The sequence below is a fragment of the Gossypium arboreum genome, chromosome 12 (genome assembly GCF_025698485.1).
Source record: "Gossypium arboreum isolate Shixiya-1 chromosome 12, ASM2569848v2, whole genome shotgun sequence".
Taxonomy (NCBI): domain Eukaryota; kingdom Viridiplantae; phylum Streptophyta; class Magnoliopsida; order Malvales; family Malvaceae; genus Gossypium; species Gossypium arboreum.
This window is the reverse complement of record NC_069081.1, coordinates 10224942-10240207: the sequence shown is the minus strand read 5'-3', so window position 1 is coordinate 10240207 and position 15266 is coordinate 10224942. Positions and strand designations below refer to the sequence as shown.

At 34.1% G+C, this 15266-nt stretch overlaps 1 protein-coding gene and 1 non-coding gene across 3 annotated transcripts; one reads left to right on the top strand and one right to left on the bottom strand.

The window, feature by feature from the left end:
* The first annotated feature begins 3206 nt into the window (after positions 1–3206).
* On the top strand, positions 3207–3313 carry LOC128286186 (small nucleolar RNA R71). The gene has a single exon (XR_008276731.1). It is a non-coding gene; the product is annotated as a small nucleolar RNA R71 (small nucleolar RNA).
* Positions 3314–8873: 5560 nt separating this feature from the next.
* On the bottom strand, positions 8874–13013 carry LOC108476768 (allantoate deiminase 2). 2 transcript variants are annotated; one of them, XR_001870133.2, is made up of 12 exons: positions 12763–13013; positions 12239–12318; positions 11688–11791; positions 11526–11610; positions 11301–11417; positions 10995–11104; positions 10809–10914; positions 10612–10698; positions 9602–9844; positions 9392–9517; positions 9141–9244; positions 8874–9054 (listed from the first exon to the last, which is right to left on the bottom strand). XR_001870133.2 is itself a non-coding variant. In XM_017779087.2 (12 exons), the coding sequence occupies exons 1-12, from the start codon at positions 12866–12868 to the stop codon at positions 8932–8934; spliced, it is 1449 nt and encodes a 482-aa protein (XP_017634576.1). In that variant the 5' UTR covers positions 12869–13013; the 3' UTR covers positions 8874–8931. The 2 variants fall into 2 exon arrangements, 1 of the variants encoding a protein (XP_017634576.1); XM_017779087.2 differs by having other exon boundaries at positions 9141–9302.
* Between the last annotated feature and the right edge of the window lie 2253 nt (positions 13014–15266).

Genomic DNA, 15266 nt, shown 5'->3' with positions numbered 1-15266 from the left:
TAGACAAAATAATTGACTTATAACCTATAAGCAAAGAATTGAAAATAATAGTCTGAGATAAATCAAAACAGTGAAAGAAACACTATGGTTGTAACTAAACATGAAATAAAAGTAAACATGATTATATTGTAACAAATAAAAGAGAATGGCATTATTAAAATATGGAGAACTAATTATAATTTTCTAAACATCTCTTAATGCATAAGTTGGAAATCAAATAATAAATAAATAGTAAATAAAGCAAATAAATGATGAATAAAAGAGTGGAAAAAATGAAGAAAGAATAAGGACCCGATGTGGCAGTGGTCAGTCGGACGGGACGGTATGGTGGTGGTCGGTCAGAAGAGGAGGACGACTATGGGGAGTAGGCCGTGCGACGCGCGATTTTTAATAGAGAAATGAGGAGAAAAAATGAGGGAAGAAGAAATGGAAAGAATGAGGAAAGAAAGAAAGAAGAGATAAAGAAAGAAAAAGAAAAGAAGAGAAGAGAAAGGGAGAGGGGTTCGAACGGTGGTGGGTGATGGCCGGAGGAGGGGGAGGCACGGTAGTGGGGGAGGTTTTTGAAGGCTTGTGGCGGCTAGGTTTGGGGAGAATTTGAGGAAGAAGAAGAAGAAAAGAATTTAGGGCTTGAAGGGTTTAAAAAAGGACACGATCGTGTGAGACCCGTGTTGGGCTACACGGCCATGTCATACGCCCTGTAGATCGATTTGAGCCCGTGTTAATCGTGAAAATTTTATGACTATTCGTCACACGGCCTATGGACACGCTCATGTGTCCCGACCGTGTGGTTAATATAGTCGTTTCGCATGACCATGGTGATGTTGTTCGCTTCTCCCACACCCGTGTGGTGTCTCACACACCCGTGTGTCCAAACACATGGCCGTGTGCCTCTCCCGTATGGCTCTCTAACTTATTTAAATTTGAAAATTTAGCTCCAGTTTACACACAGCCTAGGACACGCCTGTGTGTCCAGGCTATGTGCATCACACGGCCGTGTTGCACAACCGTGTGGATCAGGTTAATGACCGTATAGCTCGATATTTAGGGATTTCTTACCCCTATTTCCACACGGACAAGGACACGCCCGTGTGTCTAGGCCATGTGGGTCACTATACCTGCACAAAAACATTAAAAATAACAAAAATAAACTAGTTAGTGGTGTTAATGCTCAGGTTGCCTCCCGAGAAGCGCTTATTTAGAGTCTAAGCTCGACTTACCTCTCCGTTGTATGGGCATGGTGGTTCGATGAGTTTACACTCCTCATTCCTACTATCAATCTTATCAAAATAAGGTTTTAGACGAGTACTATTTACCTTGAAAGTGCCGAATTTGGAATGAGTTACCTCGACTGTACCGTGTGGGAAAATGTTAAGTACCGTAAAAGGGATTGCTCCATTAGGTTCAGAAGTGGCAATACAAGGGTCTGCTGCATCTAATAGTACTTTGTCTCCAGCCTTAAGTTGATTTGATAAAACATTGAGTCCGTCATGGCGTGGTTTTAGTTTATCGTGTGTTCTTGGTTTCTGTGTCTGCCATTCATCTAGTTCCTCGATCTGTATCCTTTGCTCTTCATAGATAGGTCCTTTGTTGTTACTTGAACATGGCTCATTTATGCTTTTCGAACGTGTTACCTGCAAAGAAGGTTACACCACATGATCAGTATTAGTAGCATAATTTATACAACCACCCTCAATATTCAATGTGTTACTTGAATTACGAGCTTGAAGAGTGATTGTTTCATCACCCACACGAAGTGTGAGTTCACCTGTACGAATGTCAATAATAGTTCTAGCAGTTGCTAAAAAGGGTCGTCCTAAAATCAAAGGCACGTCACCATCCTCTTCCATGTCTAGAACAACAAAATCAATTGGGAATATAAATTTATCGATTTTGACAAGTACATCTTCAATGATACCCCTAGAAAATCTAATGGTTTTATCTGCTAACTGAATGCTCATCCTAGTTTGTTTGGGTTTCCCAAAACCTAGTTGTTTAAACATTTTATAGGGCATGGCATTAATGCTCGCCCCTAAATCAGCCAATGTATTATTAACATCTAAACTAAGAATTAAATGATGAATCATAAAACTCCCTGAATCTTTCAATTTGTTGGGTAGCTTATTCTGTAGAATGGCTGAGCAAACTACGCTTAACTCCACATGCGACGTATCATCCAACTTCTGCTTATTTGCTAAAAGCTCCTCTAAAAATTTAACTGCGTTTGGCATCTGCAAAAGAGTTTCAATAAACGGTAAGTTAATATGTAATTTCTTTAATAATTTAAGGAATTTACCAAATTGTTCGTCTTGTGGTCTTTCCTTGTCGCATTGGGATATGGTACACGAGGTTTATATTCTCTACTTACCGATTTTTGCTCATTATGGTCCACCTCATCTTTACCTTTACTTACCATAAATTCGTGTTTCGGTTCTAGTTCAGGTTCAACTAACCCTTCTTCATCTCGAACAGTAATTGCATTAAACTACTCCCTTGGGTTATTTTCAGTATTACTCGGCAAGCTACCTTGTGGTCGTTTGGAAATCATCTTTACCAATCGGCCTATTTGATTCTCGAGCTCTTGAATTGATGCTTGCTGATTTTTAAAAGCTATTACGGTGTTTTGGAAACGTGTTTCAGATACCGCTATGAATTTCTTTAGCATCTCCTTAAGGTTCGGTTTCTTTTCCTGCTGGTAAGGTGGTTGTTGAAAACCTGGAGGATGTTGTGACCTTTGATTTCCTTGACCACCCCACGATAAATTGGGATGGTTCCTCCAACCTGCATTATAAATGTTACTAAATGGGTTATTTTGAAGTCTAGAGTTATTACTCATATAGTGGACTTGTTCCTCCTCGGTGCCAGGGTTGAAGAATGGATAATCTGGGTTGTGCATTCCTCCATTTGAATCACACCTCATCACTGGATGTACCTGAGTAGAAACATATGGACCATCAATCTTTTTATTTAAAAGTTCTACCTAGTTTGATAGCATAGAGACCGCGTCGAGGTTGAAAACATCAGCTACTGTTTTTGGCTTTGTTCTCATGATTTGCCCCTGATAGTTATTCAGTGACATCTCTTCAATAAATTCATAAGCCTCTTCAGGTGTTTTGTTGTTTAAAGTTCCACCTGCAGCTGCGTCGATAAGTTGCCTTGTTGAGGGGTTCACACCGTTGTAAAAATTCTGAACCTGTAACCATAAAGGTAACCCATGGTGAGGGCACCTTCTGAATAGGTCCTTGTATCTCTCCCATGCATCATAAAGAGTTTCTAGATCTATCTGCACAAAAGAAGAGATATCATTCCTCAATTTAGCCGTTTTTGCCAACGAAAAATATTTAAGTAAAAATTTTTCTGTCATTTGTTTCCAAGTAGTGATTGACCCTCGTGGTAACGAGTTCAACCACTGTTTAGCCTTATTCCTTAATGAAAAAGGGAATAACCGAAGGCAAATGGCATCATCAGAAACGCCATTGACTTTAAATGTGTCGCAGAGTTCTAGAAAACTCGCTAAATGAGTGTTTGAATCCTCGTCCTGCAAACCATCAAACTAAACAAATTGTTGTATCATTTGAATTGTGTTAGGTTTCAGTTCAAAATTATTTGCAGCAACAGCAGGTCTAACTATACTCGATTCAATTCCTGTTAAATTAGGTTTAGCATAATCATACATAGTACAAGGAGCAAGATTCTGATTTACTGGATCAGCAGCAATCGCAGGAGGTAGCGGATTTTCCTGATTTTCAGCCATCTCCTTAGTTGTAGTGTGAATATCGTCCTCTCGCTCTTCCTCTATGTATCTTAGGCTTCGCCTTATTTCTTTTCGATTTCTGCGAACTGTGCTTTCGATCTCACTATCAAAAAGCAATAGTCCCGACGAGTTTCTTCTATTCATAAACTATAAAAACCTATCAGAAGAAAATAAAAGAAAATTTAGTAAACAAAATTAAATAGAATTAAAAAAAATAATGGCTAAAGTAATAAAAATTAAGCGTTCCTAATATCTTAGACCCCGGCAACGGCGCCAAAGACTTGGTGGTCATGTTTCTAACTAAAAATTCGATTTAAGGCAAGCGCACCTATCAAACAATAGTATAGTTGTGTCGAGATTGGAAATATCGTATCCACGAGGAGTAAAAGTACTAGTAATTACTATCTTTTTTATTATCTAGCCTAAGAATTATAGTGTGTTTTTATACTAAAACTATTTATCTAATTAACTAAGATTACGACAAAGATGAAGTTTGGAAAATACTTTGGGAAAAACTGATGGAGAAGACAATACTCAAGGAAGAATCCACCTAGACTTCACTTATTACTTCTGAATTAGACAATTTATTCACTTAACTTAATCCGTAAAAATCTCTAATTTATGTTAATATCTTTCTCGAGACTAAGAACAACTGACTTTAGGTTGATTAATAGAAATCTCTTTCTAATTAAAACCCCTATTGTCGCATTAACTCGATCTATGGATTCCCTTATTAGATTAGACTCTAATCTGGGAGATTTATGTCATTCTATCTCTAGGATTGCATTCAACTCCGCTTAATTATGGATGATCTACTCTTAAACAGGTACTTTTGCTGCACTGATTAAGCACATCAAAACCTGAATTAATACCCTAGAATATTAAAACAAGAATTTAGAACTCACAATTAAGAATAAGAATATTTCTTTATCATATAATTCAAATAGTAATAAGATTCGTCATAGGGTTCATCTCCCTTAGGTATTTAGGGAGCTTAGTTCATAATAATAATGGAAAACATCTCAAAGATTGGAAAACAACAAAACATAAAGAAACCCAAAGAACTTCTAGGAAATTGGATGCAAATCTTCAGTCTTGATGTAGATCCTGGCTTCGAGGTGATTCTGATGGCTGTTCTTGAGTATTTTCTGCCTCCAACTCTGTGTGTCTCTCTAATCCTCTTCTAGGGTGTTTATATAGACCTTTGAATGCCCAAACTAGTCCAAAATTAGCCTTTTTCTGAATAAAACTAGACTTGGGCTCGACAGGGAGACGGCCTTGTGCCACGCCCGTGTGCAGGTGCTTAAGCCGTGTGTACTACTGAGTTGATTTTTAGTCGACACAGCCATGTCACACGGGCGTATGGCCTTCTCGTGTGACTCACACGGGCGTGTAGATCACCCGTATGAAACTGCTTAGGCCGTGTGAAACACTGTTTTAAGCCCATTTGGTCCATTTTTGGTCTGTTTCTTGCTCTTTTCTCTTTCCTATGCTCACCTAAGTATAAAACAAGAATTTAAAGGATTAGGAGCATCGAATTCAATGAAATAAAGGAAAAATCATCCATAAATATGCCAAGCATAAGGTAAAAATATGTATATATTACGGTTTATCAGTCTAACATTAAGGATTTAGAGGAGGAAGAGTTGTAAGGTATGAGATTCCACTGTTCTTATAAAATTCTGGATTTTTTTTTATTCTGCCTCTCTGCTTTATGTGTTAGTGGTTTTGTTAGTTTTGGACCCCTACTATTTGTTTTGGCATTGGTTGGTGATTCTCTCTTTTTTTTTCTTTTTGTAATAAGCACTTGAACAGAGGATGATTCTCTCGATGATTATGATTATACGAGGGTTATTATGGGTTTGATGCATCTGGGAAAAGGGTTTGTTGCTTCATTTTATTGCTTTTAATTTATGATGGGTAAATAGTTATGTATGGTTATCTGTTTATGCTTGAATACCCATCTTGCATTGGAAAATTGGCTTTTATTATCTTTTCCCTCTATGTGTTCTATATAATGAAAAAGTTAGAAGTTCCCCTGGATTGGACCTCGTTTGGGAAACTATTTTTCAAATTCTTTGCCCTAGCCTGAATCAAGACAATTTGATAACCCACTTCACTATTAAAAAATATTTTTATATTAATAGTTTATTATTAAAATTGAATAAAATCATATTTCTATTATTAATTGGAAATTCAGGCCAAGTCGGCTTGAATTAAAATAAAACTTTTTCCAAGGTCCTTAAACAGGTTCTAAACTGAATATATATGAGCTTCATCTTACTACTTTTTATAGGTTCTTCTAGGCTTTACATCTATTGATTTAGGTGTCGTTTGTTGAGTATAGACCATTTATCCGGTATAAGGATTGTGATATCATTCACTTTCATTTCTCATGTTTCTGAATAATTTAGTGCTAGAACCTAGAAGCTAGCTCAGTTAGTTCATGCAACCATTTTTTAAGGGGGTCAACAGATTTGGAGTTGGAATCGCATATCTGCAACATTTTCCCCTATTCCTAGATTAAGGTCTCCTTGGCATTGTACCACAGAGGGAAAAAAATGCATATTGATAAACAATAGCCTCTTTTTTGTTTATTCTGGAATGGCAGTGGTATGAAGTAAGCTTGGTAGATGACAAAAACCGGGATTCTCATAAAGCTTTGCCGGTAGATGTGCTTAAATGGTATTTAAACATCTTTCTTTGGTGGACTTAAATGAAGATTGAGTATTAGCTTGCTATACATTGAAAAATGCTTCCCTTGACGGGGATTCATCTAAAATCGATTCTATCTACTGGTATAAGGTTAATCATCTGTTTGAAGCCTGCATGAGTGAGGAAGAGGCTGATAAAGCTATTGGTTGGTTCTCTACCCTCTTGTTTCTATTTTCTCCTTGCTTAGAATATGCCCACATTGATTTGAGTTTGTCATTTTCTTTAATATACTTGTCTACAAGATATATCGTGCGGGCATAGTATAGAGATTCAATCCTGTCATTATCTGAGAAAACATTTTAAGAAGAAAATTTTGAATACATGTTAGCCATGTCTGAATAACATGGAAAATGCATGCATGTGTATGTCATCGGGCTCAATTAAGTATTAGGAGGGTGTCTTGAAAGTTGGTGAAAGTATGGCCAATAACTCCATCTATCTATTTCTTGGCATTTAATCTTTTCTTTACTGTATTCATAGAAGTTGAATTAGACATAATAATGATTGTGTCTATTTATTATTCCCTTTTTGTTTTTTTGAAAGGTTTGGAAGAAGTTGAGTATGTAAAGCCACGTTAATACATTATAGACCTCAATTAGGTGATCGTTTCACTTGAAAATTAATGAACTTCGTCTCTGTTTCTAGTCTTTCAATCTTACTTGGATGTCTTTTCAAGAACATCTAGCTTTTAAACTTACTAATCTGGTCTGATGTAATCCCAAAAAAAAGGCCAAATTAATACTTGGAAGGTTGTTGGAAAAAATATTTATTAGATTATTATTGAATATGATACTAGTATGGGATCCCACCCTCTCAAAGTTCCAATCAAATATGGGAACCCAAAGTTAGGAATAGAGATTAGTAAAATTTGATTCGACTTGAAAATTTTGAAAAAAATTTAGATTTCGAATTATTCGAATTCAAATTAATCGAATCAACTCAGTTTTTTTTTTTTCGAATTCGAGTCAAGTTGAATTTTCGAATTTGAATTCGAATATATCAAATACCAAACTATATCATTTTAAATTTTAAATTTATATTATTATTATTTTAATTTTACTAAAACTACATGGTTTTAAATTTTTCCCCTCTAAACCCTAAATGGCTAAACTCTTTTCCCATTTGCCATCCCATTTTACTGCTCAACCATTTCCAGTTTTCCCCCAAAATCAAAACCCTAAATCGAATCAAAGTAGTTTTCCTTCTGGGCTTGGATCACAACTGTGTTGTTCTATCCAACTCTATCTAGAACAAAACCAGACACGGTGAAAACAACAATGGAAACGTATTTAGATACACTGGCATGACTCCTATAAATTTATGAAAGAAGTTAAAAAAAATTGAATATACCTATGTCTGTTACGTATTGATATTCAATACTCGATGTTTCTACGTTGCTTACAAAATCAATCCCAATAATACTTACTCTTACGCCTAAGTAGACATTTTATAAGCGAGTTGCTACATGCCTGTAATCAGATGTGATTAATATGAAAATCTACTAGTCGTTTCTTGCTAGCCAATTAGATTATGATTTGAGATTTTGCACAAAAGTTGTTATTAGTGATCAAGAAGCTGTATTTCAACATTTCTCCCTTTTAATGCACTGTAGTCAGGTCAGATAGCTATGTATATGGATGGGCTTTTGACATGGTTATGCTCTATTTCCTTAAAAGATGTTGTAATATTTGGAGAATCATATCTATATATCTATATATACTTAAGACTCGTGTTAGTTTTTATTTTTAAAAAAATTTACATAAAAATAAACAACACCAAAGTCATCTTTTTAATTTAACTCGAATAAATATATTCTATTTGATTCGATTCGAATTTCATTTCAAAAATTTTAAATTGAGTTAGGATGATAAAATATTATTTGTCAACTCGATTAAATTCGATTGAACGTTCATCCCTAGTTGAGAGTTAAATATGGAAAATAACTACTCCTTGTTCAATGATTGGGCTATTTATTATTATCTTAGGCCCAATTTGATCACAATTAAATCTATAATTGACATTAAATATCATTTTAATTAAAAACATGCCTTATTTTTAGATTTTATTTTCCTTTTATTGGGTTCATCTTTTAATTTTTCTTATCATTATGAAAATTCCTCGCCAATTTCTTTTAAGTAATTTGCAATGTACAAATCTTAAATTGATATGATTTTTCAAATGTTGTACTAATATTCTATTTAACCTTTAAATGCTTAAGGTTTAAATCAATATTTATGCAATTCTATATTTTGACAATTTAGATTTTATTATTTTCGTTACTTCCATTTAGAAGTTTCATTTTAAATATTTTATGTTGAGTTTTTATTTAATAGAAATAATATTCATAAAAAATGGGTGTGGGTGTATGGCTGATTTACTGAAGAAATGTACAATTCAATCAGGTGGGTTTATTGAAGAGGAAAGTCCATTTGCATTTAGTGTACGTAAGTTGTTGAATGATACAATTACATATGGGACTCAAGAAATGCTAGCACTGCTAAACCGGCTGCCCAAACATCGTCTTCCAATACATGCTCCTCCGGGGAGTGACTTATGCCGCCCCGACACCGGACAAACAGCATTCCAACCTGCTCAAATATCATGGCTCACATTACCATTCGACCACTAAATTCACTTGCCATATCAAGTTAAGAAAGGCAAATAGATACTGAACCTTGGTGAGATGAGATATGGCCATCGCATCATGCCCTGCTCCGCTCATTAGCACTGGAACCTCTTCATGAATCTGCCCTACCATTTTGTTGACAGCACTGTAAGCTGCAGATTTTAGCCGTGAACTCAGTTCTTGATCACAAATTACTGCATTTGCATCATGCTGAAATGATCCACAGCAGACAAAGTATATCAAATTTTTTGTTCTTGTTATGCAAAATGCTTCGCAAAATTTTTAGGAAACCTTCCTACCTTCCGTTCAATGATGCAAGATACAGAACGTCTATCACATATTTTATACATCTGATTAGATAATTCGTAAACAACAGCCTCACGTCCAACATCATCAATTGCACGTAAATCCACAGTGAAAGTTACCTGCATTAGAGTTCATATTTTACTGCTTATCAGCATTTTCTGTTTATGCTGACACTGAGATTCGTTCACGGAAGAATTTCTTGCCTGCCCTGGAATGACATTACTTGCACTTGGCCAGGTTGAGATCTCTCCAACTGTACAGACAAGAGAAGTGGACAACGATTCTAATGTTTGCTCATTGCAGTTACCGCCACTGGATAAGAAATCTCGAGGATGTTTACATAGACTTTCTAGCAAAACAATCAATTCAGCAGCAGCAGCCATAGGGTCCCTACGCATTGACATTGGTACTGTTCCGGCATGTCCTTGTGAACCTCTCACCGTAACCTTCAAAAGTGGAACAGCTCAATGAAGAAAAAAAACTAAATTCTTGTTAGGAAATATTGGATTCAAAAATTATTCTACTTCCACATGCATCCAAGTTGATGAAGCTTTTGGTTGCGCAAAATGGAATACAAGCAGCCATAACCCCAAAATGAAAGGACTAAAACAATCTCTGTAAACAATTAATGATCAAGTTGCAATGCTTTCTGTAATTAATAAAGATAATCACCCTTGAAGTCTTCAGTTCTTTCTATACCACAGAAATGCATGAAGAAACATTCATAAGAATCCGGAAAATAGACCATTTAGATTGCAGTATAATGCAAGGTTTACCCAAAATGAAAATGCTCAGTTTTCTCCTCCATAACAACTGTTCTATGGTATTTTGAGACTCAACTGCTTGAACTATACACTACTTCTACTTTTAGTCCCCCTTTTCCCTTCCTTGCTCTAGTCAAGAATAAGAAGAAATAAATCATGTTCTCATTGATATCATGTGCTTTTCAACCTTATGATGCTTCTAACTTGATTAAACTACATTTATAGCTTCCATGTACTTTTTTATGCATTGCACTAAACTGAACCTTCAATGTTCATTTAACATGTTTCAAGAGTAGGTAGTAGGTACTTCAAAGATTGCACAGCATTACATAAGATTAGTATATTTCCTTGTACACCCTTAGCTATAGTCAATCCAAGGTAGTAAAAAGGATCATAGATTGAATGTGTCTTGAGAAGTTCATGTCTCTATTTTGAAAACAAATATTCACCTTCATTCGTGTCTGTCCAGCTATGCCTTTAACTACAGCAAGAGGAAAACCAACCCATTCTAGTACAGGTCCTTGTTCAATGTGAAGCTGCAGAAATGGAGCAAGTATTATAAATCCAAAACTAAGTTCTTTGCTGAATATCCCCAGATAACCAGTATAGGTTTATTCTCACAATAATGCAGAGCAGGCGAACATACCTCAAAATAACCCCAAATCGATGCAGGATCATACTTCAACCCCAACAGGCTATCCTCTGTAATTTCTACGGAATTTCCCTTGAGAGCATCTTGCACTGTCACACCACTAAACAAGGATTATACATAAACACACTGATTGTCAACAGGGCAATAAGTAAAAATGAAAGGGGTGTTAATCAAGGAAACCTCTTATCAGATATCTTCAATGCTGTAACAGGTAAAATTCCAGCTACTGCAGCACTGCCAAGAAAGGTAGATTGAAATCTCACTCCCTCCTCATCACTAAATGCAATAACCTGCAAGTTTCAAGAATATAATCAACAGAATATCATGAACAAGAATATCCTCCAAAGCACTCACTTTAAAGCATGTCCATTTGAAAATTGAGTATCTTTTTTACAGATAAGAGGAGCCAAAATGTATTGGGTAACAAGAAAAATGAACTGGAACACAGCTTGGCTATATTATAACATCAGAGATTAGATAACTTGCCTCGACTGGTCGTTTTAGTTCTCCCAACTTGCCAATGCTTTTCAAGACTTTCAATGCTGATATAGCAGAAATTATACCTAATGACCCATCAAACATCCCAGCGTCAACAACAGTATCCTATTTTCCAAGAAGATGTCAACTATCAGTATGAAAGTGCCAGTCATATTCTTGACAGCATGTAGTGTCAAGAAAATGAATAAACATGTGGAAAACGAAAGGCGTCACCAAATGAGAGCCAATTAACAGAGCTTGAGCACTCGCATTCATTCCCTCAACTCGACCATGTAAATTGCCCATAGAATCCACCCACCTGGGAAATTCAGATAACTATTAGCAAAAAGTTCCAGAGAACCTAAACAGAATATAGAAAAAAGGTGGAAAGCTAACGTTCTCAAACCAGCATCCTCCATCCACTCACGAATAAGAAAGCCTGCCCTCACAGAAGCTGGGCTCATAAATGTTCTCTCAAGGTAGCCATCAGCATCACTCACCTATAAAATGAAGCAAACAACATTCGTTAAACATTGCTTTCCTGTTAACTTAGGCAATTCATCAAAAACTAATGACTAACTAACTTGGCTCCACAACTTTCAACTGGTCACTGGTCGTAATCACATACGCATAAGTCATGGTCCCAACCATGTATTATTGCTAGGTTCAATGGATATGTGTAATCTTTAGTCTAATCCTTATTGAATTAAATTTGTTCTAAGAGGCTCATGTACACTGTTTAGTAGACGAGAGAAATAAATTTCTCTGCATTCCTCCAGAGCTGGTTTAATGATTTCGTCAAATATGATATGAACAATTTCTGGGTCAGAGGAAACTCAAGTAAAGCCCTTGCCTTCTCCTTCTTTTCGGGGTTTTTTTTTGGGTAATCTGATAATAGAAGAACACACCATCTTTAAAATAAAAAAATTGATATAAATGTCAAATACCTTTCCAAGATTATTAAGCCTTGCAACTGCCTCGTCCCTTAAAATTTCTGAATACAAAGATCTCGTTTTGCCATCTTTTTCTTCAATAACCACATAGTAAGACAACAATCATTACTCGTAAACCAAACAAATAAAAAGTATATATAAATATAAATAAGAACACTATTAAGTAGTAAGCAGCGAGTCATTCTTCTTTCTTATGCAGTTATGCTGGTGTTACACAGGATAAAGATAGAGAAAAGAAAAAAGGTTGAAGCTAGCTATGATCTCTCATCTCATCTATCCCTGCATTCATCCACTATTTAAAAAAAATACTTTTTTTTTTAAAGAAAGAGAAAGTGAAGACAGGTAAAGAGCTTGAAAGGATGTTAAGATTAAATTGAAAGGAAAAGATGAATGAATTATACCAAAATGGAACAACTGAAATAAAATTAATTTATCGTCCAAAATGTAAAGAAAAAAAGGGAAAAAAAAAACAAGAACGAAAGCCGGAGTGATATATAATGAAAAAAAAAGGGAAATACCAGAAGTAGTTGCAGAAGCAGGATAAAGATGAGAAGAAAGGGTTGATGATAGGAAAAAGAAAGAGGAGAAAAAGAGAGAGAAAAGGGAAATTCTGGTAAAAGTCATGTGTGCCGCTGAGTGAGCTCTGCGAGAACAAATGAAAATGGTGAACCAAAGAGAGAAAGAAACAATGGCCACGAAACAAGAGATAAAGGTTGGCTCACGCTTCTCTTCTCTAGTCTCATCAATCTTTGATTAAATAAATAAGCAATCAGCAGTCAGCAGCCAGCAGCACCTTGTTGGTAGTGGACCCAAGAATCTCGAGGGATCGTTATGACGTGGACTCATCTTAGTTAAAGTACAAAAAGCAAACTTCTCTATCTATTTTTACTGTGACATGACATGGGTTATTATTTAGTTATATTAATTTTCCTTTTTTGATATTTTTATTATCGAAATATGTAATTATCTTTTTAATAATATTTTATTAAAATTTTAATAAAAATATTATTTAATATAAATATAATAATTAATTCACTATTTTTAAATAAAAAATATAATATAATATCATTCATAATATAAAAACCTTTCATAATAATTATAAGGGATGAAATCTGAATTGCCTTGGCCAACCTAAAACCGACTCACGTGCAGCTTTCTCGTGATTTGCATTTGCATACTGATGGATGAGGTTAAAATCTATTTTATTTTTATTTAGTGTTAGAATTGTACTTAATAGTTTACAAAATCCATATGAAGTTTATTTCCAAACGAACTTTACCTAAACAGTAATTATCCCTTTTTTTTTTATTTTTTTTTACCAAATCCTTTCCCCTTACTCCTTCAATAAAAACAAGAGATGAATTGGATCGAGAAAATGACTGTGATGGGTGGGCCCCATCCACGTATGCTTTTCCTTTTGTGATCAGAAACTGGAGGTGACTTGTGGGTGGATCCCTCCATGACCCTGAATCACCATGCTAATTCATTTCACGCATCTTGTTGGCCACAAAATCTCATCCATCCTTATTCTTAATTTTATTTGCGTTACTCCACTCCACCTAGTCCTTTATATGATTATTTATATAACTGTTTAATTTTTATAAATTATTTATTATGGTATCGATAGGGATTATATAAGTCAGTATGTATTGTTTCGATCTTAAATCAATATCAAGTAGTATATATATTTTGTTTCAATTAAAATTTTGATGTGCTTTAACCCGTTTGGTTAATATCGACTTGTATCGTGTATATCGGTTGGTACAAAATTTTGATATTTTAAATTATTTTAATTTTTATCTTAACCATTTTATTTTTCTATAATTATATTTAAAGTAAAAGCTATTAAATTAAATTAATCAACCTGATTAATAATTTTAAATTTTATATTTACATATAAATATATTTATATTGATGTAATTGAGATATATTTGCATGTATATATAATATATAATTTATTAAGAAATTAAAATAGACTATAAATATATATATGAAAAATATTTACATGTATATATAATTTATGAAGAAACTAAAATGAGACTGTATATGAAAAATATTTAAAACATCTAAAACCCAAAGCGGTACATTGAAACATCTAGTAACGGTTATTTTATTTATATAAAATAAATTAAAAATATAATATATTAAAAATACTAAAATTTTAAAATAAATATTTTCTAACAAATTGAAAATACAATAAAAAAGTTTTTATATTTAAATAACACTAATATAGTTGAAACTTAGCAAGCAAATGCTTCTAAAATAGTAACAAATTTTCCTAAACAATAGTTATAGAATATCTAAATAATAATAATAAAATAGTAGTAATATAATAGCAAAGTGACAACAAAACAACAACAACAAAAAGGAAGTTTACGTTGACTCAGGTTAGGTTGGGTCGAGCCTGTGCCAAAACATCCTACCCAAAGCTTTGTCTAAGACCATTTTTATGGCATATATTTTTGTCCAAACCCTTCTATTTTTCGAATGAGCCTTTGAGTTTGGGTGGGTGGCACGACTCATAATCAGATCTAAATTTATTCTTACCTAAGTAACTCTTAAAAGATTGGGTTCAATTTTAACTTTTAACCTAATTAATGATAATGAGTTTAAAATTATTTGGAAAATATAATATATTTTTTCTCTCTAAAAAATAATATTCACTATGTATATAACATCTGTTTACGCTTTAAATTTTAAAAATAATAATATTGGTCATATTGTCACGTGTTAATTATTTTTGAAATTACTGTTATAAAAATTGACACGTGACAAGTCGATTATAAACATATTATTTCTAAAAATTTTAAAATATTATTTTTATAATAAATTGTGACTCCTTTAATTGTATATTTTCGGATTCAAAAGTAAAGCGAGAGGGAATTGTTTATTTAAAAAAGAAAATCGAAATTGTTGGCGATTTTTCTTTTTTTTTCATAGAAAAAAATGTGAGTTTATTTTATTGAATGATTCCATCATTGCGGTGCAATAAACATGAAAACCTTCCTTAAGTGCGTATCTT